The sequence below is a fragment of the Somniosus microcephalus genome, chromosome 2, assembly GCF_052327205.1.
Source record: "Somniosus microcephalus isolate GS21.2 chromosome 2, FLI_Smic_1.0, whole genome shotgun sequence".
Classification (NCBI taxonomy): Eukaryota; Metazoa; Chordata; class Chondrichthyes; order Squaliformes; family Somniosidae; genus Somniosus; species Somniosus microcephalus.
The window spans coordinates 122,656,957-122,683,730 of NC_140988.1; the positions used below are offsets into that span (position 1 = coordinate 122,656,957).

A 26,774-nucleotide genomic window follows, 5' to 3' on the forward strand; every position below is an offset into this window, starting at 1 on the left:
GTGCGGGACCGGGAAAAGTGACACAGAGACAGAGAGAACCGCGCGGCCCGAGAGACAGCGAGCGGGGGAGCGGCGGCGGCGGGCGGGAGCTGAGCTGAGGTCAGTCGGGCCGGTCCTGAGGCGCTAGGCCGCGCACGGGGGTTCCGGGTCACCGCGGCCGGGCTCTGAATCCAACCCCTTCCCCGGGGTGTCTTCCTCTCTTCTCTATCTCCTTCCCTCACTCCTTCCCTTTCTCTCTCTCTCTCTCTCCTTCCCTCTCTCTCTCTCTCTCCTTCCCTCTCTCTCTCTCCTTCCCCCTCTCTCTCTCCTTCCCCCTCTCTCCCTCTCCTCCCCGTCTCTCTCTTCTTTTTCTCTCTCTCCTTCCCTCTCTCTCTCTCCCTCTCTCCCTCTCTCTCTTTTTCCTCCCTCTCTCTCTTTCTCCTTCCCTCGCTCTCTCTCTCCTTCCCTCTCTCTCTCCTTCCCCCTCTCTCTCTCCTTCCCCCTCTCTCTCCTTCCCCCTCTCTCTCTCCTTCCCTCTTTCTCTCTCTCCTTCCCCCTCTCTCTCCTTCCCCTCCCTCCTTCCCCCTCTCTCTCTCTCCTTCACCCTCTCTCTCTCCTTCCCCCTCTCTCTCTCTCCTTCCCCCCTCTCTCTCTTTCTCCTTCCCTCTCTCTCTCTCCTTCCCTCTCTCTCTCTCTCTCGCTCTCCTTCCCCCTCTCTCTCCTTCCCCCTCTCTCTCTCTCTTCCCCCTCTCTCTCTCTCTCGCCTTCCCTCTCTCTCTCTCCTTCCCCCCTCTCTCCTTCCCCTCTCTCTCTCCTTCCCCCTCTCTCTCTCTCCGTCCCCCTCTCTCTCTCTCTCTCCTTCCCTCTCTCTCTGCTTCCCCCTCTCTCTCTCTCCTTCCCCCTCTCTCTCTCCTTCCCCCTCTCTCTCTCCTTCCCCCTCTCTCTCTCTCTCCTTCCCTCTCTCTCCTTCCCCCTCTCTCTCCTTCCCTCTCCCTCTCTCCTTCCCTCTCTCTCTCTCCTTCCCCCTCTCTCTGCTTCCCCCTCTCTCTCTCTCTCCTTCCCTCTCTCTCCTTCCCTCTCTCTCTCTCCTTCCCCCCTCTCTCTCTCTCCTTCCCCTCTCTCTCTCCTTCCCTCTCTCTCTCCTTCCCCCTCTCTCTCTCCTCTCTCTCTCCCTCCCCTTCCCTCTCTCCTTCTCTCTCTCTCTCTCTCTCCTTCCCTCTCTCTCTCCTTCCCTCGCTCCCTCTCTCTCTCCTTCCCTCTCTCTCTCTCCTTCCCTCTCTCTCTCTCCTTCCCCCCTCTCTCTCTCTCCTTCCCTCTCTCTCTCTCTCTCTCTCTCCTTCCCCCCCTCTCTCTCCTTCCCCCATCTCTCTCTCTCTCCTTCCCCCTCTCTCTCTCTCTCTCATTAATGTCAATGATAACATTGCAAAATTATAATTCTGCTTGCTACCTCCAAATTCACATAGAAGGAAAACTGTAAAACCTGGAGTATATGGCTACTGGCGATCCCCATTAACAAAAAACGAAGTTAAAGAACCACCTCCTGGGTGATTAGCAAGAGTTCTTCAATCCCAACAGTTTTATAAACAGTTTTATAAACATGGCAGAGGGTTCTTCAGTTCCCTCGGCAACGCCAGGTACTCCAGCTAGTCTTTTATAATGGACTCTAGCATTTCCCCCACTACCGATATCAGGCTTACCGGTCTGTAATTCCCCGTTTTCTCTCTACCACCTTTTTTGAATAGTGGGGTAACATTAGCTACCCTCCAATCCATAGGTACTGTTCCAGATTCCATCGAATGTTGGAAGATGATTAACAATGCATCTACTATTTCTAGGGCCACTTCCTTAAGTACCCTAGGATGTAGATTATCAGGCCCTGGGGATTTATCGGCCTTCAATTCCATCAATTTCCCTAACACCATTTCCCTACAAATACTGATTTCTTTCAGTTCCTCCCTTTCATCAGACCCTATGTTCCCCGGCATCTCTGGGAGGTTATTTGTGTCCTCCTTTGTGAAGACAGAACCAAAATATGTATTTAGTTGGCCTGCCATTTCTTTGTTCCCCATTATAAATTCCCCTGATTCTGACTGCAAGGGACCTACGCTTGACTTCACCAATCTTTTTCTCTTCACATATCTATAAAAGCTTTTACAGTCAGTTTTTATGTTCCCTGCAAGCTTACTCTCAGATTCTATTTTCCCCTTCTTAATTAATCCCTTGAACTCCTTTGTTGAATCCTAAATTGCTCCCAATCCTCAGGATTAGTGCTTTTTCTGGCCAATTTATATGTCGTCTCCTTGGATCTTATGCTATCCCTAATTTCCCTTGTTAGCCACGGTTGAGTCACCTTTTTTGTTTTATTTTTGTGCCAAACTGGGATGAACAAATTCTGTAGTTCATCCATGCGGTCTTTGAATGTTTGCCATTGCCTATCCACCGTCAACCCTTTGAGTGACATTCCCCAATCAATCTTACCCAACTCGCGCCTCAGACCATCGTAGTTTCCTTTATTTAAATTTAGGACCCTAGTCTCTGAGTCGACTACTTCATTCTCCATCTTAATGAAGAATTCGATCATATTATGATCGCTCCGACCCAAGGGGCCTCGTACAACAAGATTGCTAATTAATCCTTTCTCGTTATATAATACCCAGTCTAAAATGGCCTGATCTCTGGTTGGTTCCTCGACATATTGGTCCAGGAAACCATCCCGTAAACACTCCAGGAATTCCTCCTCCACAGTATTATACTAATTTGGTTAGCCCAATCTATATGTAGATTAAAGTCACCCATGATGACTGCTGTGCCCTTATTGCACGCTTCTTTAATTTCCCTTTTAATGCCATCCCCAACCTCCGCCTTACTGTTTGGAGGTCTATATACCACTCCCACTAACGTTTTCTGCCCCTTGGTATTTCTCAGTTCTACCCATACAGATTCCACATCATCAGAGCTAATATCCTTCCTTACAATTGTGTTAATCCCTTCTTTAACCAATAATGCTACCCCACCTCCCTTTCCTTTTTGCCTATCTTTCCTGAATATCGAATACCCCTGGATGTTGAGTTCCCAGCCTTGGCCATCCTTGAGCCACGTTTCCATAATCCCAACCAAATCATATTCATTTACCTCTATTTGTGCAGCCAATTCATCCACCTTATTACGAATGCTCCTCACATTAACACACAAAGCCTTCAGGCTTATTTTTTTAACACTCTTAGACCTATTGAATTATTATTTACTGTGGCCATGTTTGATTTAAACCATTGATTTCTCTGACTGCCACTTTTGTTTTTCTCCTTCCTTTCTTTTGCTTTTATCCTTGTTTCCCTTTCCTCTGTCCCCCTGCTCAGGTTCCCAACCCCCTGCCATCTTAGTTTAAACCCTCCCCCAGAGCACTAGCAAACACACCCCCTAGGACATCGGTTCCAGCCCTGCCCAGGTGCAAACCGTCCGGTTTGAACTGGTCCCACCTCCCCCAGAACTGGTTCCAGTGTCCCAGGAACTTGAATCCCTCCCCCGACACCATTCCTCTAGCCACGTATTCATCTGAAATATCCTTCTATTTCTACTCTGACTAGCACGTGGCACTGGTAGCAATCCTGAGATTACTACCTTTGAGGTCCTATTTTTTTAATTTACCTCCTAACTCCCTATATTCAGCTTTTAGGACCTCATCCCAGTTTTTACCTATATCGTTGGTACCTATACGCACCACGACAACTGGCTGTTCACCCTCCCCTTTCAAAATGTTCTGCAGCCGCTCTGAGACATCCTTGACCCTTGCACCAGGGAAGCAACACACCATCCTGGAGTCTCGTTTGCGGCCGCAGAAACGCCTATCTATTCCCCTTACAATAGAATCCCCTATTACTATAGCTGTACCCCTCTTTTTCCTCCCATCCTGTGCAGCAAAGCCACCCCTGGTGCCAGGAAGTTGGCTGCTGCTGCCTTCCTCTGATAAGCCATCCCCCCCCAACAGCACTCAAAGTGTTGTATCTGTTTGAGAGGGGGATGCCCACAGGGGACCCCTGCACTACCTGCCTGCGCCTAGTACTCTGCCTGTTGGTCACCCGTTCCCTTTCTGCCTGTCCAACCTCTACCTGCGGTGTGTCCAACTCGCTAAACGTGCTATTCACGACGTCCTCAGCATGGTGAATGCTCCAGTATGCATCCAATCGCAGCTCCAGCGCCGCAATGCGGTCTGTCAGTAGCTGCAGCTGGATACACTTCCTGCACACGTAGTTGTCAGGGACACAGGAAGTGTCCCTGAGTTCCCACATAGCGCAGGAGAAGCATACCACGTGGCCGGGCTGTCCTGCCATGACTTACCCTTTAATTAATTGAAATTAAATTAAATCAAATCAATCCCACCAATTACACTACAGCTAAATGGCTTACCAACAGTCCCCGCTACACCAGAGAGACCTTAGTAACTATAAACCACAGAGTTAAAGTTTAAAAAGAGAGCAATACTCACCAACCAATCACTTACCTGCTTTCTGGTGACGTCACTCTTCGATTACTTTTTACTTCTCTCCCTCCCTCTGAGCTTGGAGACTGCAGATTAGTAAACCTACCTGGTCTCGGAGCCGCTTTTAAACCGCCGCCGCTCAGCCCGCCTTGTCCCTCGCAGGTCCGCCCGCCTACCGCCGCGGGCCTTTTGTGTTAGTGCTGCAGCACTTTTCCCATTTTTTTTTAGGTGCGGAACGGAATTCAGCTTTAAGAGCTGAAAACTCCCATTTGGGAATTCTTTTTAACGTTAATTTTTTTTTCAGAAGGCAGTTGAGCTGTAAGGGCTAAATACTGAAAATTTTACATCATTTTTATTTTTTTCATTTCAGAAGCCATTGCCCCTTTAAGAAACCAACAATGCTTTCTGAAATGACAGCCTCGCTTTCAGAGAGGCTGTTCTAGCTGCAACTACGCTTCGGCCACACTACTTTAGGGCCTCCTGCTGAGACAATGCCAGCAGGAGGACGTTGAACTGTGATTTTAAGTGGTGGTCTAATGTTAATTAGTCCCCAGCACCAAATTTTTGGTTCTGCCAGCGCCACCATTTTCAGCGGCCATTAGCACCCGGCCGCGATGGCACCGGCAGCTTTTGTGACGGTCACGAATTTCTGAGCCAAAGACTCTAAAATTCTCTGAATTTGAAAACCACAGTTTACAAGTTAAAATGGTGGTTATTATCTGTACCCCTTAGCATGGCTAAAAGTTCTGTGAAAAGTTATAGAGTGGTTTCACTTATAAAAAGCAATATGGATAAGATCCATATTTATTTACAAACAAGCATTAGATGGATAAAATCATATGGCAGCCTAACACATTCCCTAACTTGTGCCTTGTAGGTGGTGGAGAGGCTTTGGGGAATCAGGAGGTGAGCGACTCACTGCAGAATATCCAGCCTCTGACCTGCTTTAGTAGCCATGACATTTATATGGCTGGTCCAGTTGAGTTTCTGGTCAATGGTGACTCCCAGGCTGATGATGTTGAGGGATTCGGCCATAGTCATGCCATTGAATGTCATGGGGAAGTGGTTAGGCTCTCTCTTGTTGGAGATGGCCATTGTCTGGTACTTGTGTGGCGTGAATGTAACTTGTCATTTACAGCCAAGTTATAGTGAAGAACTTAAACTGTAAGCTTATTTCTCTAGGGGTCAACTTTTTTTTAAATTCATTCTCAGGATGTGGGCATTATTGGCAAGGCTGGCATTTATTGCCCATCCCTATTTGCCCGTGTGAATGTGGTGGTGAGCCTTCTCTTGAATTGCCGCAGTATGTGTGGTGAAGGTACTCCACAATGCTGTTAGGTAGGGAGTTCCAGGATTTTGACCCAACGACAATGAAGGAACTGCAATATATTTCCAAGTCAGGATGGTGTATGACTTGGAGGGAACTTGCAGGTTATGCACCTGCTGCCCTTGTCCTTCTAGGTGGTGGAGGTTGTGGGTTTGTGAGGTGCTGCTAAAAAAGCCTTGATGATTCGTTGCAGTGCATCCTGTAGATAGTACAGACTACAGCCACGGTGCCCCGGTGGTGGAGAGAATGAATGTTTAAGACAGTGGATTGGGTGCGATAACAAAATGTTGATGTTTCAACCCAGTTAATGTAAGAAATATTGTTCTTGTATTGGAGTATATTAGTCATCCATAATGCATTCCAGATTTTGCATTGCACAGATTTATAGATATCTTGTGAATAACTTACTTTTGACTCCATATTCTTTATGCATTCCTTAAATAATTGAATCTCAATTGAATGTCATCCTCATCTGTATTCAATTAGCCATGTGGCTTTATTTTTGGCAAAAAAAGTACAAAAACAGTATTTGTTAAGTCTCAAGCCCACCACCCTGGTGGTTATATTGTTGTATATCTAGAGTGAATGATCACTTACTGACAAAGATAAAATCAATACTGTTAAGGTTTACAATGCAAACCAAACCAGTGACTCTGACCAAATTGAAAATCCAAGCGTGAGATTATTGAATACATATTTATATCACAGCACAAAAACGATGTAAATAACAAATGTCATATGTTTCTTTAATGCAATCTCAACATCAATTGTAACCAGGCTTATACCAGTCCAATGGATTTAATGCCTATTTTTACTGTGGCGTTTGCTGCTGTGCAACGCAACACACATTTTTTGCCATTTTCAATAGAATGAAACATCAGTTAACATTCTATTGAAAATGTTTTCCTTGTGAGGTCAGAAGTAAAAAGGATGAGTCAATTCAGTTGTTGCTTTAGTTCTAGAAAGCTAGCTCACACAGCAACAGAAAGATCATGCGTTGTGAATTATATGTCCATCCAGAATGAATAGAAGAGTTGATGATGTACAGTAACTGGCCTTGAAATTCGGGTAGTTTGCGCCACCCGTTACCGCCATCAAATGGCGAAAAAGCGGCGGCCAACGCTCCTTCACAAGCTGGTGGCAGCTCCCGTGGCAGTTGCCATTTTCGGCAGGTCGGCAGCTCTGGCGTCGCCTGCTGTTGGCGAGTGTATTTTAATGAGGTGGAGAGTGATGTCAATTGGCGTGCAACACCGAGCTGACGCCAGCTCATCCATTTTGGAGTTCTCCGCTCGCATTACCGCCCGTGCTAAATCATGCCAGTGAGTGCTGCCACTAACAGGTGTTTCAGCAGCATTAACGGCCATGAGGAGTCTGGCAGGAGTTATGAGGATGGACGCCGGAACTTCAAACGCCTCCTTTGCCAAGGTTCTTCTTTTAAACTTGCATTTTTTGCCCATCAGTGGCGGGGGGAGGGGTGGGTTACATTTTCTGTCAGCTTTCCAAGAGGCCTATAGTGTTTGTGGGTCAGTAAATCATTTCACCCCTGAACAGAAACACGCCTATTTCCTATCAATACTCGACTCAACAATTGAACCTAAACGGAAGTTGTTGTCCAACGTCCGCAAAAAACATAACTCTCGCAGTGAAATTCACATCCACGTCCGTTGATGCAGCTGTTGGTAATTAAATGTTATTCCATTTATTGGTACAGGTCAATAGTATAATTCCATCTGCCTAACCTGGAAACCAAACATGATCGCAATACATTGGTGACCTGTGGTGGTGGATTCAGACTGTATTATATGACAAGCCTTACAGTTGAATTTCAGATGGGTAGGCCCAGATGATCAACGGGCCCTGTTAGACACAGTAGAATAACTAAACCTAATGATGAGACTCCACTGGACCTGTTCCCAGATTAGATACTTCGAAAAGTATTTTTCATAAATCCTTTAATAAATGAGCGGACACCACAGGATTCACTGTCGGGAACTACATTTGCAGTCAAGCACCTCTCAGTCTTTGCAACACAACAAGGAATATAGACATTTTAGTTACTCGTTTATTATCTGGAGAAATATATGTAATGAGCCAGCATTATATGTTCCAGGATATATATTATCGAAGAATAATTTCATGTAATTATTGAGCCTTCATGAATTATACAATGCGAATCGACCATATATTTTTACCAATCAATCAATGGGTGAACTCCATTGCAATGATTGAAGATGATCTGTGATAAGATCTCTTTGATCTGCATTCATGTCACAAACATATAAAAAATCAATAAACATCAGGTGGCAGCTAATATTTTTGGAGCACGAACGGCAACTGTTCGGGTCGCTCCTTTCTTCCCCGCTCCCCTACGGGAGACAGAGGCGACCTTTGGCCTCCTTCTGAGATTAGTGCTGCAAAGAGCGCATTGCACTAGAAAATTACCGCCACGCTGATATTAATGAGCAGACAGTACCAAAAGGCTGGTACTGCCTGCGCTCTCTCGGCTGGCGGCCGTTATCCTTTCCCACCATTGTTACCGGCAGGTTTCCAGTGTTCCCCAATTTCTAGGCCTCAGTTTATTATGATATTATTGAAAAGGATCCTTGTTTTGAAATAGGAGTATAACTGCAGTTTTTGTACCACCAAAGTTGTAGTTATTAGGTGTAGACTTGTTTGGAAAAATTGGAATTGAAACTTTGGATTTGAATCTCTGTTTTTGGATTTGGTCTATGTCAATGTAGTTTTCCTGTCCTGCAGCTTCAGTTTTAAGATGGTACACTCCATTTTTATTGAGAAATTACTGTAAAAGGCCAAGTTCCATCGTGTAGAGTAAACAAAGAAATTGCATTTATACAGTGCCTTATCTGTGGATTGGCAGCTGCGAGTAAATCCCTGGCTGTTTTCTAGGGTCCCCTCACAGTACCATCATCCCCCGCTCTCCCCATACCTGTATCCATTACCCCACCTTGATATTCACTCCCCTCCACGCCATCCTATATCACCTCCAGACCCTAACCCACCTTTTCTCTCATGACTTCCTCACCTATCTGGCAAATGCACCCCTATGGCCCCATCCCATTCCCCTATTGCCCCTATCCCCCCACACTAACCTTAGGTCCCTCACCGTCCATATGCTCTTGTTCCCTCAACCACCAGCACCCAATCTGTAAGGAATTAGCACACGCTAGCGGGGTTAGGGTTATTTGTCTCTGGCCAGTCAGAAGCCTCTGAGCTGCTCCAGGGACCCCCTTGCGGTTTTGAAGCGTTCCCCTGTTCCTCCTGGTTCTGACCGCCGGACTTATTCTGTAGCGATGTAGATAGAAAAACGTGACTCGTGGTTTGGGTACAAAACAGATCAGTATTTATTGAAACAAAAAGAAAGAAACAACTTAAAAAATCGATACAGTACAACTTGTGCCTGGTACAGCACTTTTGCTTAACGCAGTACACTCAGTGTCCACTAGAGCGCTCCTTGCTCAGTGCAACACTCCTTTAAATACAGCACTTTAAAAACAGCTACACAGTGTTTACCACAGCACTTCTCTGCTAGGTACAACACTCCTTTATTAAAATATACAGCACTTTTAAAATACAGGCACTCAGTGTCCACTGGAGCACTTCCCTACTCAGTGCAACACTCCTTTATTAATACAGTTTAAATATAGAAACACCTTGCTCACTACAGCACCTTTGCTTAGTGGCTTTTACTTAAAACAGCACTTTAATACAGCTACTTTCGGTGTTCACTGAAGCACTTTTCTGCTAGTGCAACACCGTCTCACTTAAATAGGGGGGGGAGAAACGGACACAACGAGAGAAGATCGACTAAAATCACAGTTCTGACAAAATTCCCACTTAATTCCCACCCCTATACCTATTCTAAGTTGCCTTGTGAAAGGGCCAGAAAAATATATGCTCACCAATGAAGAAATGCCTGCTCCGTGCTCTGCGATCTTTGATCTTCACTGCCCCGAAGTAAAAACACCCCAGTATTTTAAAAGTAAACTGCTGGTGTTCCACTTCTTCAGGCAGACTCCCACGTTGTAGAGAGCACGGAGGCGAGGCCACAGAGAGAGATGGCTTCTGAGAAGCTATCTTTTATACCCCAATTTGGGGCCCGCCCAAATCCGGATGTATCTGGGCTAAAACAAAAGGGATCCAAACTGCCCAGTGTCTGTAATGGGTTTGAATAAAGTTGCAGTTTAAATGTGTCCATTGTCTGTGATGGCTATCAAATAAAGCTATTTCCTTCATTGCTTGAGTAAATAGCCTTGAAGGTATTGTAAACAGAAAGTCATTGTCCTGTGATCAACTGAAACTGCAGTCTCAAGTGGTTACTCCCTTGTGTACACAAACTAGCAGTTTCTGTAAACACATCGATTGTCTCTGCAGGGAGGGGGGGAAACTCCCCTTTGATTGGCAGTTTTGACTGCTCCATTGTCCTTTTCTCACAGACACAAGCTGCTCTTTCCAAGTCCTTTTGTCTTCGGCCATGCGGTCTGACGACCATTTTGATCCCTGGAATTTTAAAAACATATCACCCAGGGATTCTTTAATCAAAATTAATCTTCGGAGCTGTAGGAAATTTTGAAATTATTGCGAAATCCTACAAATCCCACTCCTGCTCCTGTTTGCCCTCCCTCTCTTACCCTTCATCAGCTCAAACAGTGCTGCTCCTGGTTGCTGTTTGCTCGCTGTCTTCACCGGGATACTGATGAATTGTTTTTAAAGCTCTCCGAGAGCTTTAGATAAATTATAGTGCTATAAGCACTTCAAAAACAAATTGCCGGATTCCCTGTGAAAACGGTGGTTGAGTGGTAACCAGGAGTGGCACAGGACAGGTGGGGGAGCTGCATTATGCAGGTGGCAGGAGACAGCAATTCAATTTAAAATTAAATTAAGTTTAAAAAGTAATATTAAATTGAAATAAAGTAACTTATCTTTAGCACCACTAAGAGCAGTGGACCTGGGAGAAGGCCCTTGCAGAGCATCAGCAGCACAATCTAGCACTCGGAGACTAAAAGGTAAGGATAAGTGTATGTAGTAATACCCAAGCATAACTCCAGGCACAACAAAATCATGACACAGGAGGTAATTGACAAACAGGAAGCATGCACCTGATACAATACTTCTAATATATTATAAAAATATACACACCAGATAATATACAGTATAGGAACAGGAGTAGGCCATTTAGCCTCTCGAGCATGTTCCGTCATTCAGTGAGATCATGACTGATCAGTGGTCTAACTCCATATACCCGCCTTTGCCTCAAATCCCTAAATACCTTTGGTTAACAAAAATCTATCAATCTCAGATTTTAAATTAATAATTGACCTAGCATCAATTGCCATTTGCAGAAGAGAGTTCAAAACTTCAACTATCCTTTGTGTATACTAGTGTTTCCTAACTTCACTCCTGAAAGTCTAGCTCTAATGTTTAGGCTATGTCCCCTAGTCCTAGACTTCCAAAGCAGCAGAAATGGTTTCTCTCTATCTACCCTATTAGTTCCCTATAATATCTTGAAAATGTCGATCAAATCACCCCTTAACCTTCTAAATTCCAGGGACTACAACCCTAGGTTGTGTCATCTCTCCTCGTAATTTAACCCTTGGAATTCAGGTATCATTCTGGTAAATCTATGCTACACCCTCTCCAAGGCCAATATATCCTTCCTAAGGTGTGGTGCCCAGAACTGAACACAGTACTCCAGATGTGGCCTAACTAGGACTTTGTATAACTGTAGCATATCTTCTAGCCCCTTGTATTCTAGTCGTCTAGATATAATGGCCAGCATTCCATTAGCTTTTTTGATTATTTTAACAATCTATATACATGGACCCCCACGTCTCTTTGGACCTCCACTGTTTCTAGCTTTTCACCATTTAGAAAGTACCCTGATCTATCCTCTTTAGGTCCAAAGTGGATGATCTCATACTTGCATATATTGAAATCCATTTGTCACAGTTTTGCTCATTCACTTAATCTATTAATATCTCTTTGTAATTTTATGCTTCCATCTACACTGCTTACAATGCCGCCTATCTTTGTGTCATTAGTAAACTTAGATATGTGGCTCTCTATCCCATCTTCTAAATCTTTAAGACGCCACTAGTCACATCCTGCCAATTAGAGTACTCGCCCACAACGTTTCCCTAATATAATTGTAAAATAAAATTGTGTTGATTTTGATATCCCTTGCAAGTTTCTTTTCATCTTCCATTTTTGTAGCTCTTACCATCTGTTTTGTTAACTTTTGTTGTGTGTTCTTTGTATCTCTCCAGTCGCCAGAATCTGTGCATTTTTGTATGCTTTTTCTTTTAGTTTTATGTTGTCACTTACCTCTTTTGTCATGCATGACTTTTTTTTTGGCAAGTGGAACTCTTGCCCCTTTAGGGTATAAACTGGTTCTGTACCACATCAAATTCTTTTTTGGACACCTCTCACTGATCTTCTGTCATTTTACCTATTAACAGATTTGCCCAGTTTACTGTGGGCAGTCTCTGTCTCATTCTGTTGAAGTCAGCCTTACCTAAATCTAGAATCTTAACTCCGACACCTCCTCCTAGCTCCACCTGGACCATGACCCCACTACCGAACATCAAACCACCGTTTCCAAGATTGTCACTGACCTCATCTCCTCTGAAGATCTTGCCCCCACGGCCGCCAACCTCATAGTTCCCCAACCCCACACAGCCCGCTTCTACCTCCTTCCCAAGATCCACAAACAGGACTGCCTGGTAGAGCCATCGTTTCAGCCTGTTCTTGCCCCACAGAACTTATCTCTTCCTATCTCGACTCTATCTTTTCTCCCCTTGCCCAGTCTCTTCCCACCTACATCCGCGACTCTTCTGACGCACTCCGCCACATTAACAGTTTCCAGTTTCCTGGCCCCAACCGCCTCCTTTTCACCATGGGCGTACAATCTCTCTACACCTCCATCCCCCACCAGGATGGCCTGAGGGCGCTCCGCTTCTTCCTTGAACAGAGGCCCAACTAGTCCCCATCCACCACCCTCCTCCGCCTGGCTGAACTTGTTCTCACATTGAACAACCTCTCCTTTGACTCCACTCATTTCCTCCAAATTAAGGTGTTGCTATGGGTACCCGCATGGGTCCTAGCTATGCCTGCCTTTTCGTGGGATATGTGGAACACTGTCTGTTCCAGTCCTACTCGGGTCCCCTCCCTCACCTCTTTTTCCAGTACATTGATGACTGTATCGGTGCCATTTCCTGCTCTCGCCCTGAACTAGACAATTTCATTATCTTTGCCTCCAATTTCCACCCTTCCCTCACCTTCATATGGTCCATCTCCGACTCTTCCCTTCCCTTCCTCGACTTCTCCGTCTCCATCTCTGGGGATAGGTTATTGACCAACATTCACTACAAGCCCACTGACTCCCACAGCTACCTGGACTACACTTCCTCCCACCCCGCTTCCTGTAAGGACTCTATTCCATTCTCCCAGTTTCACCGTCTCCGCCGCATCTGCACCGACGATGCCACCTTCCACATCAGTGCTTCCGACATGTCTTCCTTTTTCCTCAACCGAGGATTCCCCTCTACCGTGGTTGACATGGCCCTCGACCGTGTCCGTTCTATCTCCCGCACTTCTGCTCTCACCCCTGCCCCTCCCTCCCGGAACCACGATAAGGTTCCCCTTGTCCTCACCTTTCACCCAGCCAGCCTCCACATTCAACGGATCATCCTCCGCCATTTCTGCCACCTCCAACGTGATCCCACCACCAAATGCATCTTCCCCTTCCCTCCCCTTTCAGCATTCCGTAGGGACCGCTCCCTCCGAGACACCCTAGTCCACTCCTCTATCACCCCCAGCACCCCTTCCCCTTCGCCCGGCACCTTCCCATGCAAGCGCAGGAGATGCAACACCTGCCCTTGTACCTTCCCACGGTCCAGGGCCCCAAACACCCCTTTCAGGTGAAACAGCAATTTACTTGTACTTCTTGCAATCTAGTATACTGTATTCGCTACTCACGATGTGGTCTCCTCTACACTGGGGAGACCAAACGCGGATTTGGTGACCGCTTTGCGGAACACCTCCGTTCAGTCCGTAAGGGTGACCCCGAGCTTCTGGTCGCCTGTCATTTCAATTCACCGCTCCATTCCCACTCAGACCTCACCGTCCGCGGCCTCTTACACTGTTCCACGGAAGCTCAGCGTAAGCTCGAGGAACCACACCTCATTTTCCAATTAGGTACTTTACAGCCTTCCGGACTCGATATCGAGTTCAACAATTTCAGATCATAACCTCAACCCCTATCATATTTTTATATATTTTTTATCCACACTTTTGGTTTGTGCCTTTTCCCTTTTTTTCTCTCCCACATGGCAGCTGTCTTTCATTCTGCCAGCGTATTTCACACTTCATCTAGAGCCATCCTTTGTTTCTTTACCTGTCCTATTACCATCTCATCTCGCCTTGAATATCTCTTAATGTCTCGTCACCCGCAACAGACCTTCCCTTTTGTTCTTTCATCCCCTCCCCCATTTCCCAGCCCACAAACTTGCTTTTTAACCTGTTTCATTTCCTGCTTTTTTCTCAGTTCTGACGAAGGGTCTTTGACCTGAAACGTTAACTCTGTTTCTCTCCACGGATGTTGCCTGGCCTGCTGAGTTTTTCCAGCGTTTTCTGTTATTATTTCTAGAATCTTGGTAGCTGTCTCGCATTGCTCCCTTTCAAACACATCTTTGAATTCTATCATATTAATATCGCTATTAGATAAATGTTCATGCACCGTTAGGCTGTTGACTAAATGTGGCTTATTACTCATTATTAAATCTAATATGGCCTGCCCCTGTATTGGTTCTAGGACCAATCTATATGAAAGTTAAAATCCCCGATAAAACCACTCTGCCTTTGCTACGCGCTTGTAAAATCTCTTGAGTTTTTGTATTCTGCCACTTCACAGCTGCTACCAGGGGGTCTATACACAACTTCCACTACAGTCTTAAATCCTTTTCTAGTTCTTAATTCTACCCATAGAGTCTCCACTGCCTGCTTACCTCTCGCTATATCCTCTCTTATTATTGAAGTGATTTCATCCTTACTCACAAAGGCTACTTCCCCCCTCTACCAGTTTCCCTATCCTTCCTGTAGAACTTATAATCTGGTATATTCAGTTCCCAGTCCTGACCATCTTTCAGCCATGTCTCAGTAATGGCTACCATGTCGTACCCTTAAGTTGAATTTGCACTGGCAATTCATTCAATTTGTTCTTTATACTTGGTGCATTTATATAAAGAACACTTATTTGGGCCACACACTCTAACCTGTCCTTCTAATGTTTTTCTCACACATTTCTTATTTTTCTCTCCTGGTTTAATTACTTTACATCTTTTATCAGAGATATCTCAGTTTAACATCGGAGGATGCTCTGTTTTAAAACACTCATGTTGTTGTTGGGTCATCTTTGAACTATGAAAATAAAACTAGTATTTCCATGTCACAATTAACAATATATTTGCCCAACCTGTGTTTTCTGTGAACAAATCTAGTCATTCATTTTATTTTAAGTATAACACAAATCATACAAAAACACAGATAAGATTGAGAAAAATTCTTTCAGATGCTTCTTCTTGCTCATTGTTTATACCAATCTGCAAGATCATAAGACGAGGACCCCTCACCTTTCTCCGTTCAGACTTTGTGAAGTTCATTTTTTATTTTTATTTGACTTTGGGTTGTATTGTTAATCTATTTGTCTCCACTTGCTCATCCGAGATATGTATTTATCCTGCATGCTCCCCAGTATGCCTTTGAAGGTATTCCATTTGTCCTTAATGAGGTGTTAATCTTTTTTAGTTCTTCCCCCACAACCTTGAATTTGGCCTTTCTGAAATTGGGTTGGCCTTCGGGCAGAGTTGAATCAGAGATCATATTGACCTTTGTCATTTTATAGTCACTAGCATCTAAAGATGTCACTGTTTCCACTTTCTGTATGAAGTCTTGTGTCTTGGTACTGGTAAGTGACCCAAACACTACATTCTTCTCCATCAAGTCTTGATTTTTTTTTCTAATTTTAATAGCCAACTTCAAAATTCTCCAGAAATGTATCTTTTCATCTCCCTTTCCTGCAGCAAAGACAAGGGATTCATATAATCTTGTGTTCCAACACTGACCATTTGTTTTTCATAAGAATTTGGAAATAAATCACTAGACTTTAATACGACTGTAAAAGATATTGGCCTAGAAATTCAGTGGCACTACAGCCGGGCATTCGCTAAGTTTAGCGCCCGGCGCAACTTAGCGCCACCTTCGCCGAAATTGAGTTGCATCGCCCCAAGAGGTTGCTGCTGCGCTAAAGCAGGCGATGCACGACTATCATAAGGCGCTAAGCCGGCGAGCCGAGGCGCTAACACCGAGGGCGGGCGCAGCGCAGGTGCGGCGAGTTTCTGAATGAAGGCAGACACGCTGGCGCCGGTCAGCTCTTAAAGGGGGAGGGTCGACTTGTTTGGCTGCCATGCCCTGCACACTGCAGCCCTGAAGCAAGGCCTGACCATTGCTGGTTCATCAGTTCTACGCCCTGGACCATGGGGAAGCCCGCTATTCTTCCAAATCCCGTTGCACGCTCTTGCTGCTTGTCCAGGGTCATGGGGAAGGAGATGTACTGACGTCTCCTTCTGAAAAGGGCATTGGTCACCTGGCAGATGCAGCAATGTAGCGCGAACTGGGAGATGTTGGCAATGTCCCCAGTAGCGGATTGGAAGGAGCCGGTGGCATAGAAGTTGAGAGCCCCGTCACCTTCACTGCCACCGACAGAGACGCCCTGCTCCTCAGCTGTGGCTGCAGATCTCTGCGAAGCAGGTGGCAGATCTCAGTGACCACCTCCCTTCTGAATCACAGCCTCCGAACACACTGCTCCTCAGACATGTTCAGATATGAGAACTGCTGGCGGTATACCCTGGGTGGGTAAGGCCTCCTGTGCCAACGCCTGTAGGCCCTTCTCCGTCTGGCCATGACTGGCACTCTCTCACGGCGTCTCTGATCCCTTTGAATGCAATGCAGAAAGCCAACGTTTCCACCCATTGCAGCCCCCATTATATGTGGCGACTCAAGGCTATGGCACTGAAAGTTAAATCCAAGTGCAAAGCTCTGGCCTGAAGCCAGAAGTACCTGTGCGAGGGCTGAGTCAAAGCAGAAAGCTCTCTGCCTTTGTCTCTCTCCAAATATCCGTCTCTCACACAGAAGGATTGGCACAAAATGACTGCCACTTATAATGCAGGAGGAGTCCCCTTTAAATAGCACCCCCCGCGCCCTGCAGCGACTGGGAACCGTTCCCCTCTACCAGTCGCTGGGGGCGCCAGGCGCAAAGAAGGGTGGCGCCACTGAAGTTCCGGTTCGGGGCGCACTAAGGGCGTTGCACCATGAAATGACATCACAATCTGCGCGCGCAGCTGAGCGGGCACTGCGGTTTTGCGCCGCCGCTAAATCTTGAGTGAAGTTCGCGAGAGGCGCAGATCGCGCCACGCCCGGGCGCTAGCCGCTTAGCGCCCCACTTCTCCTCCTCCTAAGGCGCTAGCGGCTGGCGCTAACAACTGAATTTCTAGGCCATTGGGTTCCTGGAACACTGGGAGGTACATGTGCATGTTAGTATCTAAACATTCATAAATAACCACACATTTAACTGGATTTAAATCAAATTTTAAAAGGATTTCCTTTTATCTGCTATTGTTTTCCTTTTAGAAATTAGATTTGTGGTATGAGTTAGTACGTATTTGCTTCCATCCATTCATCAATACAGGAAACTTTGTGCTATCCGGCACTGACTGGACCGAGCTGTTGCCGTTCCCTCAAAACTGCCGGACACTCCAGCGCTAATGTTGAAACATACGGAGATTTTCAGCTCCGTGTGAATCAACAAACCCTGTTGCTTAGCAACAGCTTCTAAACAGTCGGCAAGCGTCTCTGTAGTGTCTCTAGCTGAAGCTGTTGCTTAGCTACAGACCTTGCAGAGCTTGACTGTTGAGAAAAAAGCAACGAAAAGAAAAAAAACGGCTCCTGATTTTTGCTGGTGGCTCGAGCTTGCCGGACATTTAGCCTCCAGATAACACGAAGTTTCCTGTACTGACTTAACTTATTAACTTAAAAATATTTTAAACTTCATAACTGACTTCCTATTATCACATACTGAGTTCCTTTCTAAGATAGACATGCTGGGAATTGTGCTTGGCTATCTATATTCATAAGCACTAACATACTGTGGCCGTACCTAAAGAATTTTTATTTGTTTTTTTAAAACATCATCTTCCTTTCAGCAGACACTGAATTTCTTTCAAAAACAAAGAATACTGGAAACTGTATGTCCAAAGGTCAAAACTGACCACCTGACACACAAATATAGAAGGAGATTTTGTTTTGCTGTTGAAACTTTACCTTGGTATTGGAATGGCTAACTAAGCTCTAATGTGTTAAATCACATTGCCATTTGATTAATTTATAGTCTTTTTGATCATTGGTTTTATATTTCCCCATGCTTATTTATTTTTCTTCTTTTTAAGTTCATCCCCCCCTTCCATATACTACTCCCTAAGCTGTAGATTGGGGAAGTATCTTATTTTTAGACCTGACAATGGGAATTTCGAGACACCTGGTAAAAGTCGAATAAGGTCAGCATATATTTAATACTTAAACCAACAGTAATTCTGAGATTGTGTACTTATTGATAGGCTAGAATATAATGAAGCGAGATTTTCTCTATTGGTGGAGGCAATAACCTAATACCAGATAGAATCATAGAATGGTTACAGCACAGAAGGAGGCCATTCGGCCCATCGAGCCTGTGCCAGCTCTCTGCAAGAGCACTTCAGCTAGTTCCACTCCCCCGCCCTTTCCCCAGAGCCCTGCAAACTTTTTCCCCTCAGGTACTTAGCCAATTCCCTTTCGAAAGCCACGATATGAGTCTGCCTCCACCACCCTTTCAGGCAGTGCATTCCAGATCCTAACCACTCGCTGCATAATGAAGTTTTTAAAATTAATTTTCTACCCTGTGTTCCTGCCATGGTCTCTGTATGCAATACTCCTTGTGGGTTAAGAGGACAGGATGAAGATTATTCACAGACTATTGCCAATATCCAGGTCCAGGAAGTGTGTAAGAGCAACGCAGGGAGACTGGCCCTTCAATTTGCTTCTCCCATAGGGAAATGACTGGCCTGTGTTTGCAGATCCCCACAGAGGCACAGTTGAGATTGGAAACAGTTGAGAACCTTTGTCCTACGTCTCCATGGTGCATTACATTGGAGTTACAATGTACTGCACCACTATGGCCATCTAACTCAATTTTTGCATTTTATCCTTTGTGAAAGTACTGATCAAATGGAAATGTATTTATCCACCAGTCTGATTTAACATGTTGCAGTTACTTGATACAGCTGTAGCCAATGTCCATTGAGCAAAGCTACCTAACTTGTGAGTGGGATAGTTTTGTTTTGCATTTCAAAATTACAAATTAATTAAGAGCTAAGTGAAGTAATTCTGGTTGCTGGAGGAGGGAGGAGACCAGCTGTCAATAGTGAAAATAGATATAGGGGACATTATGGTCATTCTCGTCAACCACCTGCCCCCTGTTTTAGACTAAAAGCCCAGCCAAAAGTACCATACCAGGAAAAGCAGAGAAAGAAAGGAAACCAAAAACTCTCCTAGTAGCTAGGTTAGACCATCACCAGCAGGTCAAGTACTGGAGAACAGTCTTGCTACCAGTTGCTACCATTGGAAAAAATAACTTGTTAATTAAATTACAGATTAACTATTAGTTTCTACTGTTGTGTGAATCCATTCTTTTTTTCCCCTCTAGGTGTATTATTGCAGATCTCTGGCAATTGTATTCATTGAGTACAATGTGTTGCAAAGATTCCATGATTTTACACATAGTTCCAGCACACCAATCAATTTACAGCCTGTGTTAAAACGGCTCAGTTCCTTATATGGTCTGTGGGCTCTTACTAAACATACAGCAGTGCTGTACCAAGGTGAGTTCTATCTGAAGCAAACCTCATTTGCCTTCTTTTAATCATAGAATCATAGAAATATGCGACACAGAAGGAGGCCAGTTGGCCCACCGTGTTTGTGCCGACCGAAAAAGAGCTCTGAAGCCTAATCCCACTTTCCAGCTCTTGGTCCGTAGTCTTGTGGGTTGCAACACTTTAAGTGCATATCCAAGTACTTTTTAAATGTGATGAGGGTTTCTGCCTCTACCACTCTTTCAGGCAGTGAGTTCCAAACCCCCACCACTATCTGAGTGAAAAATGTTCTCTTCAACTCCCCTCTAATCCTTCTACTAATTACTTTAATCTATGCCCCCTTGTTACTGACCGCTCTGCTAGGGGAAATAGGTCCTTCCTATCCACTCTATCTGCGCCCCTCATAATTTTATACACCTCAATCAAGTCTCCCCTCAGCCTCCTCTCTTCCAAAGAAAACAACCCCAGCCTATCCAATCGTTCCTCATAGCAAAAATTCTCCAGTCCTGGCAATATCCTTGTAAATCTCCTCTGTACCCTCTCTAGTGCAACACATCTTTCCTGTAATGTGGTGACCAGAACTGTACGCAGTACTCCAGCTGTGGCATAACTAGTGTTTTATACAGTTCAAGCATAACCTCCCTGCTCTTGTATTCTGTGCCTCGGCTAATAAAGGAAAGTATCCCGTATGCCTTCTTAACCACCTTATCTACCTGTCCTACCTTTAGGGATCTATGGACATGCACTCCAAGGTCCCTCTGTTCCTCTACACTTCTCAGTATCCTACTATTGATTGTGTATTCCCTCGCCTTGTTAGCCCTCCCCAAGTGCATTACTTCACACTTCTCTGAATTGATTCAATTTGCCACTTTTCTGCCCACCTGACCAGTCCATTGATATCTTCTTGCAGTCTACAGCTTTTTCCTCACTATCAACCACATGCCCAATTTTTGCATCATCTGCAAACTTCTTAAACATTACCACTACATTGAAGCCCAAATCATTGATATATACCACAAAAAGCAAGGGACCTAGTACTGAGCCCTGCAGAAACATAGAAGATAGGAGCAGGAGTAGGCCATTCGGCCCCTCAAGCCTGTTCCGCCATTTAATGAGATCATGGCTGATCATCCAAATTCAGTACCCTGTCCCTGCTTTCTCCCCATATCCCTTGATCCCTTTAGCCTTAAGAAATATATCTAACTCCTTCTTAAATATAATTAATGAATTGGCCTCAACTGCCTTCTGTGATAGAGAATTCCACAGGTTCACCACTCTCTGGGTGAAGAAATTCCTCCTCATCTCTGTCCTAAATGGCTTACCCCTTATCCTTAGACTGCGACCCCTGGTTCTGGACTCCCCCGCCATCGGGAACATCCTTCATGCATCTAGTCTATCTAGTCCTGTTAGAAGTTTGTAAGTTTTAATGAGATCCCCTCTCATTCTTCTAAACTCTAGCGAATATAAGCCTAATCGACCCAATCTCTCCTCATACGTCATTCCTGCCATCCCAGGTATCAGTCTGGTGAATCTTTGCTGCACTCTCTCCATGGCAAGAACACCCTTCCTCAGGTAAGACGACCAAAACTGCACACAATATTCAAGGTGTGGTCTCACCAAGGTCATGTACAACTGCAGCAAGACATCCTTGCTCCTGTACTCGAATCCTTTCGCTATGAAGGCCAACATACCATTTGCCTTCTTAACCGCCTGCTGCACCTGCATGCTTACCTTCAGCGACTGGTGCACAAGGACACCCAGGGCTTGTTGCACTTACCCTTTTCCCAATTTATTGCCATTCAGGTAATAATCTGTCTTCCTGTTTTTGCCACCGAAGTGGATAACCTCGCATTTATCCACATTATACTGCATCTGCCATGCATCTGCTCAATCACTCAACCTGTCCAAATCATACTGGAGTTTCTCTGCATCCTCCTCACAGCACACACGCCCACCCAGCTTTGTCTCGTCTGCAAACTTGGTGACATTACATCTAGTTCCCTCACCTAGATCATTAATATATATTGTGAATAGCTGGGGTCCTAGCACCGATCCCTGCGGTACCTCACTAGTCACTGCCTGCCACTCTGAAAAAGACCCGTTTATTCCAACTCTTGCTTTCTGTCTGCCAACCAGTTCTCTATCGAAGTCAATACCTTGCCCCCAATCCCATGTGCTTTAACTTTGCACGCTAATCTCTTATGCGGGACCTTATCGAAAGCTTTCTGAAAGTCCAAATACACCACATCCACTGGTTCTCCCTTATCTATTCTACCAGTTACATCCTCAAAAAATTCCAGTAGATTAGTCAAGCATGATTTACCTTTTGTAAATCCATGTTGATTTTGTCCGATACTTTCGCTGTTTTCCAAGTGCTCTGCAATTACATCTTTTATAATGGACGCTAGCATTTTCCCCACTACCGATGTCAGGCTTACCGGTCTATAATTCCCCGTTTTCTCTCTACCACCTTTTTTAAAGAGTGGGTTTACATTAGCTATCCTCCAATCCATGGGAACTGTTCCAGAGTCTATAGAATTTTGGAAGATGACCAGCAATGCATTTCTAGGGCCACTTCCTTAAGTACCCTAGGATGTAGATTATCAGGCCCTGGAGATTTATCGGCCCTCAATCCCATCAATTTCCCAAACACCATTTCCCTACAAATACTGCTTTCATTCAATTCCTCCCTCTCATTAGACCCTATGTTCCCCGACATCTCTGGGAGGTTATTTCTGTCCTCTTTTGTGAAGACAGAACCAAAGTATGTATTTAATTGGTCAGCCATTTCTTTGTTCCCCATTATAAATTCCCCTGATTCTGACTGCAAGGGACCTACGCTTGACTTCACCAATCATTTTCTCTTCACATATCTATAGAAGCTTTTACAGTCAGTTTTTATGTTCCCTGCAAGCTTACTCTCATAATCTATTTTCCCCCTCTTAATTAATCCCTTTGTCCTCCTTTGCTGAATCTTAAACTGCTCCCAATCCTCAGGTTTGCTGCTTTTTCTGGCCAGATTATATGTCCTCTCCTTGGATCTTATGCTATCTCTAATTTCCCTTGTTAGCCACGGTTGAGTCACCTTTTTTGTTTTATTTTTATGCCAAAGAGGGTTGAACAAATTCTGTAGTTCATCCATGCGATCTTTAAATGTTTGCCATTGCCTATCCACCGTCAACCCTTTAAGTAACGTTCCCCAATCCATCCTAGCCAACTCGTGCCTCATACCATCGTAGTTTCCTTTATTTAAATTCAGGACCCTCGTCTTCGAGTCAACTACTTCACTCTCCATCTTAATGAAGAATTCTATCATATTATGGTCGCTCCTCCTCAAGGGACCTCACACAACAAGATTGCTAATTAATCCTTTCTCATTACATAATACCCAGTCTAAGATGGCCTGATCTCTAGTTGGTTCCTCAACATATTGGTCCAAGAAACCATCCCGTATACACTCTAGGAATTCCTCCTCCACAGTATTGTTACTAATTTGGTTAGCCCAATCTATATGTAGATTAAAGTCACCCATGATAACTGCTGTGCCCTTATTGAACTCGTCTCTAATTTCCCGTTTAATGCCAACCCCAAACTCAGCATTACTGTTTGGGGGCCTGTATACAACTCCCACTAATGTTTTCTGCCCCTTGGCATTTCTCAGCTCTGCCCATACAGATTCCACATCATCAGAGCTAATATCCTTCCTTACTATTGTGTTAATTTCCTCTTTAACCAGCAATGCTACCCCACCTCCTTTTCCTTTTTTCCTGTCCTTCCTGAATATTGAATACCCCTGGATGTTAAATTCCCAGCCTTGGTCAAACTAGAGCCGTGTCTCCGTAATCTCAATTATATCATATCCGTTTACATCTATTTGTGCTGCTAATTCATCCACCTTATTACGAATGTTCCTTGCATTAAGACACAAAGCCTTCAGGCTTTATTTTTTAACACTCTTAGTCCTTTAAGAATTATTATTTACTGTAGCCCTGTTTGATTTACACCCTTGATTTCTCTGCCTTCCACTTTTGCTTTTCTCCTTCCTGTCTTTTGTTTCTATCCTTGCTTCCCTTTCCTCTGTCTCCCTGCACAGGTTCCCAACCCCTTGCCATTTTAGTTTAAACTCTTCCCAACAGCACTAGCAAACACTCCACCTAGGACATCGGTCCCGGTCTCGCCCAGGTGCAAACCGTCCAGTTTGTACTGGTCCCACCTCCCCCGGAACCAGTTCCAATGTCCCAGGAATTTGAATCCCTCCCCCTTGCACCATTCCTCTAGCCACGTATTCATCTGAAATGTCCTTCTATTTCTACTCTGACTAGCATGTGGCACTGGTAGCAATCCTGAGATTACTACCTTTGACGTCCTTTTTTTAAATTTACCTCTTAACTCCCTATATTCATCTTTTAGGACCTCAACCCGTTTTTTACCTATATCGTTGGTACCTATATGCACCATGACAACTGGCTGTTCACCCTCCCCCTCTAGAATGCCCTGCAGCCGCCCCGAGACATCTTTGACCCTTGCACCAGGGAGGCAACATACCATCCTGGAGTCTCGTTTGCGGCCGTGGAAACGCCTGTCTATTCCCCTAACAATAGAATCCCCTATCACTATAGCTCTCCCGCTCTTTTTCCTCCCGTCCTGTGCATCAGAACCACCCATGGTGCCAGGAAGTTGGCTGCTGCTGCCTGCCATCTCCCTCAACAATATCCAAAGTGGTATATCAGTTTGAGAGGGGGATGGCCACAGGGGACCCTTGTACTACCTGCCTGCGCCTACTACTCTGCCTGGCGGTCACCCATTCCCTTCCTGCCTATGCAGCCTTTACCTGCAGTGTGACCAACTCATTAAACGTGCTATCCACGATGTCCTCAGCATCGCAAATGCTCCAGTATGTATCCATTCGCAGTCCAGCGACGCAATGCGGTCTGCCAGAAGCTGCAGCTGGATACACTTCCCACACACATGGTTGTCAGGGACACAGGAAGTGTCCCTGATTTCCCACATAGTGCAGGAGGAGCATGCCACGGGGCCAAGCTGTGCTGTCATGACTTACCCTTTAATTCAAATTAAATTAAATCAAATCAATACCACCAATTACACTACAATTAAATGACATACTCAAGGGCCCTTGTTTACTAGCACGCCCCGCTACACAACAGAGACCTTAGAAACTATAACCACAAAATTAAGACCTTCTATACTTTATAAACTATGAACCTTAACTGTCAAACTATAGAGTAGTATAAATACTCACCTGGACGTACTCACCCAATCAGCTGCTTCCTCTTGCCCGCATCACTTTTTGAATCGTGACGTGACTAGAACGCCGCCGCCGGTCTGTGAGATTGGTAAGCCTTTGAAAAAATCCCGCGAAAGTGAGTTTAAATACTCACCGGCTTCTCCCGACACTGGGCCTCTGAAAAAGCCAGCGAAACTGAGTATAAGTACTCACCGGCTTCTCCTGACACTGGGCCTCAATGGAACCCGAATGGAAACAGCCTTCCAGTCACAAAAACACCAGTCGACCATTACCCTTTGCTTCCTGCCACTGAGCCAATTTTGGATCCAACTTGCCACTTTCCCTTGGATCCCATGGGCTTTTACTTTTCTGACCAGTCTGCCATGTGGGACCTTGTCAAAAACCTTGCTAAAATCCATGTAGACTACATCAAATGGGCTACCCTCATCGACCCTCCTTGTTACCTCCTCAAAAAATTCCATCAAGTTAGTCATACATGACCTTCCCTTAACAAATCCATGCTGACTGTCCTTGATTAATCTGTGCCTTTCTAAATGACGATTATTATGGTCCCTCAGAATTTTTTCCAAAAATTTTCCCACCACCAAGGTTACACTGACTGGCCTGTAATTACTCGGTCTATCCCTTTCTCCCTTTTTAAACGAGTACAATTTTAGCAGTCCTCCAGCACCACACCTGTAGCCAGAGAGGCTTGGAAAATGATGGTCAGAGTCTCCACTGTTTCCTCCCTTGCTTCTCTTAACAGCCTGGGGTACATTTCATCTGGGCCTGGCGATTTATCTACTTTCAAAGATGCTAAACCCCTTAATATTTCCTCTTTCACTATGTTCATCTCATCTAATATTTCACACTCCTCCTTAACTACAATGTCTGCATCGTCCCTCTCTTTTGTGAAGACAGATGTAAAATATTCATACCATACCCACGTCTCCCACCTCAACACACAGGTTACCTTTCCTATGTCCACATTTGATATGGAATTTGCCTATGTAAAGTTGTCAGACTGTAATTGTACTGTCTGGTTGCAAGGTGCCTTTATGGCCAGTCTGTAAACACACTCATGGAGTAACTTTCCAGGCAGGACCACCATATTGGACTATCAGAAGCTATAATTTCATCATAAGTTTTAGTCGTTTCATCATGGCAATTTTTCATTTTTAATAATTATAATTGTATTTCACTCTCCTTTCTCCCTAATCCTTCATGTTTCACTTCTTAACCAGTGCCTCTGGCCTAAAGAATGACGAACTTACGTACACTTCCCAAATCACTCCTGCAGTAAAGAATAACATTTTAATGAAAAGGAAGTCAAGCTCCACATCCTAAGCTTTTCTGCAAGTTATGTGAAGGGACTGAGCCCACGACCAACCCTGCAGCCTTCACTTCAAGAAAAAAAACTCTCTTGCACCATGGCAGGCTGCATGCAAAGCATAGCACATTTAGTCAGATGAACCATTGATTTGTAAAGGCATTCACCGCTGCTTTAGATCCTGGCAAACCTATGAGCATGCAGTGGAACTAAAGGTTAAAACTAGACCCTTCTTCCTATACCTCCTCCCCCAACATGAATTGGGGTCTCCTCTACTGGGCATGAGTTCAGGAACCTCGCTATTAAGCTTGAATTTGGAAGTCCCACTAACCATAAATTCCAGAGCTCTTTCCACCCCCCTCCCTCCATCCCACACTGATCATGAATTTGGAAGTCAAACTCCCTCACCCCCTGAGAATGAGTTCATGTACCCTCCCAAT

The 26,774-nt window shown here is 44.9% G+C and overlaps 1 protein-coding gene across 5 annotated transcripts in view; it reads left to right on the top strand.

Moving 5' to 3' along the window:
- The window catches only part of acox3 (acyl-CoA oxidase 3, pristanoyl), a 307,072-nt gene that overhangs the window by 242,789 nt on the left and 37,509 nt on the right, over positions 1–26,774 (top strand). For 2 of the 5 annotated variants that reach the window (XM_085962200.1, XM_085962198.1), the window contains exon 15: positions 19,594–19,768. The exons of the other annotated variants lie outside the window; for them this stretch is intronic. In XM_085962200.1, coding sequence (XP_085818326.1) covers positions 19,594–19,768 — 175 coding nt within the window. The remainder of the gene's footprint in view (positions 1–19,593; positions 19,769–26,774) is intronic. 5 annotated transcript variants of the gene reach the window in all.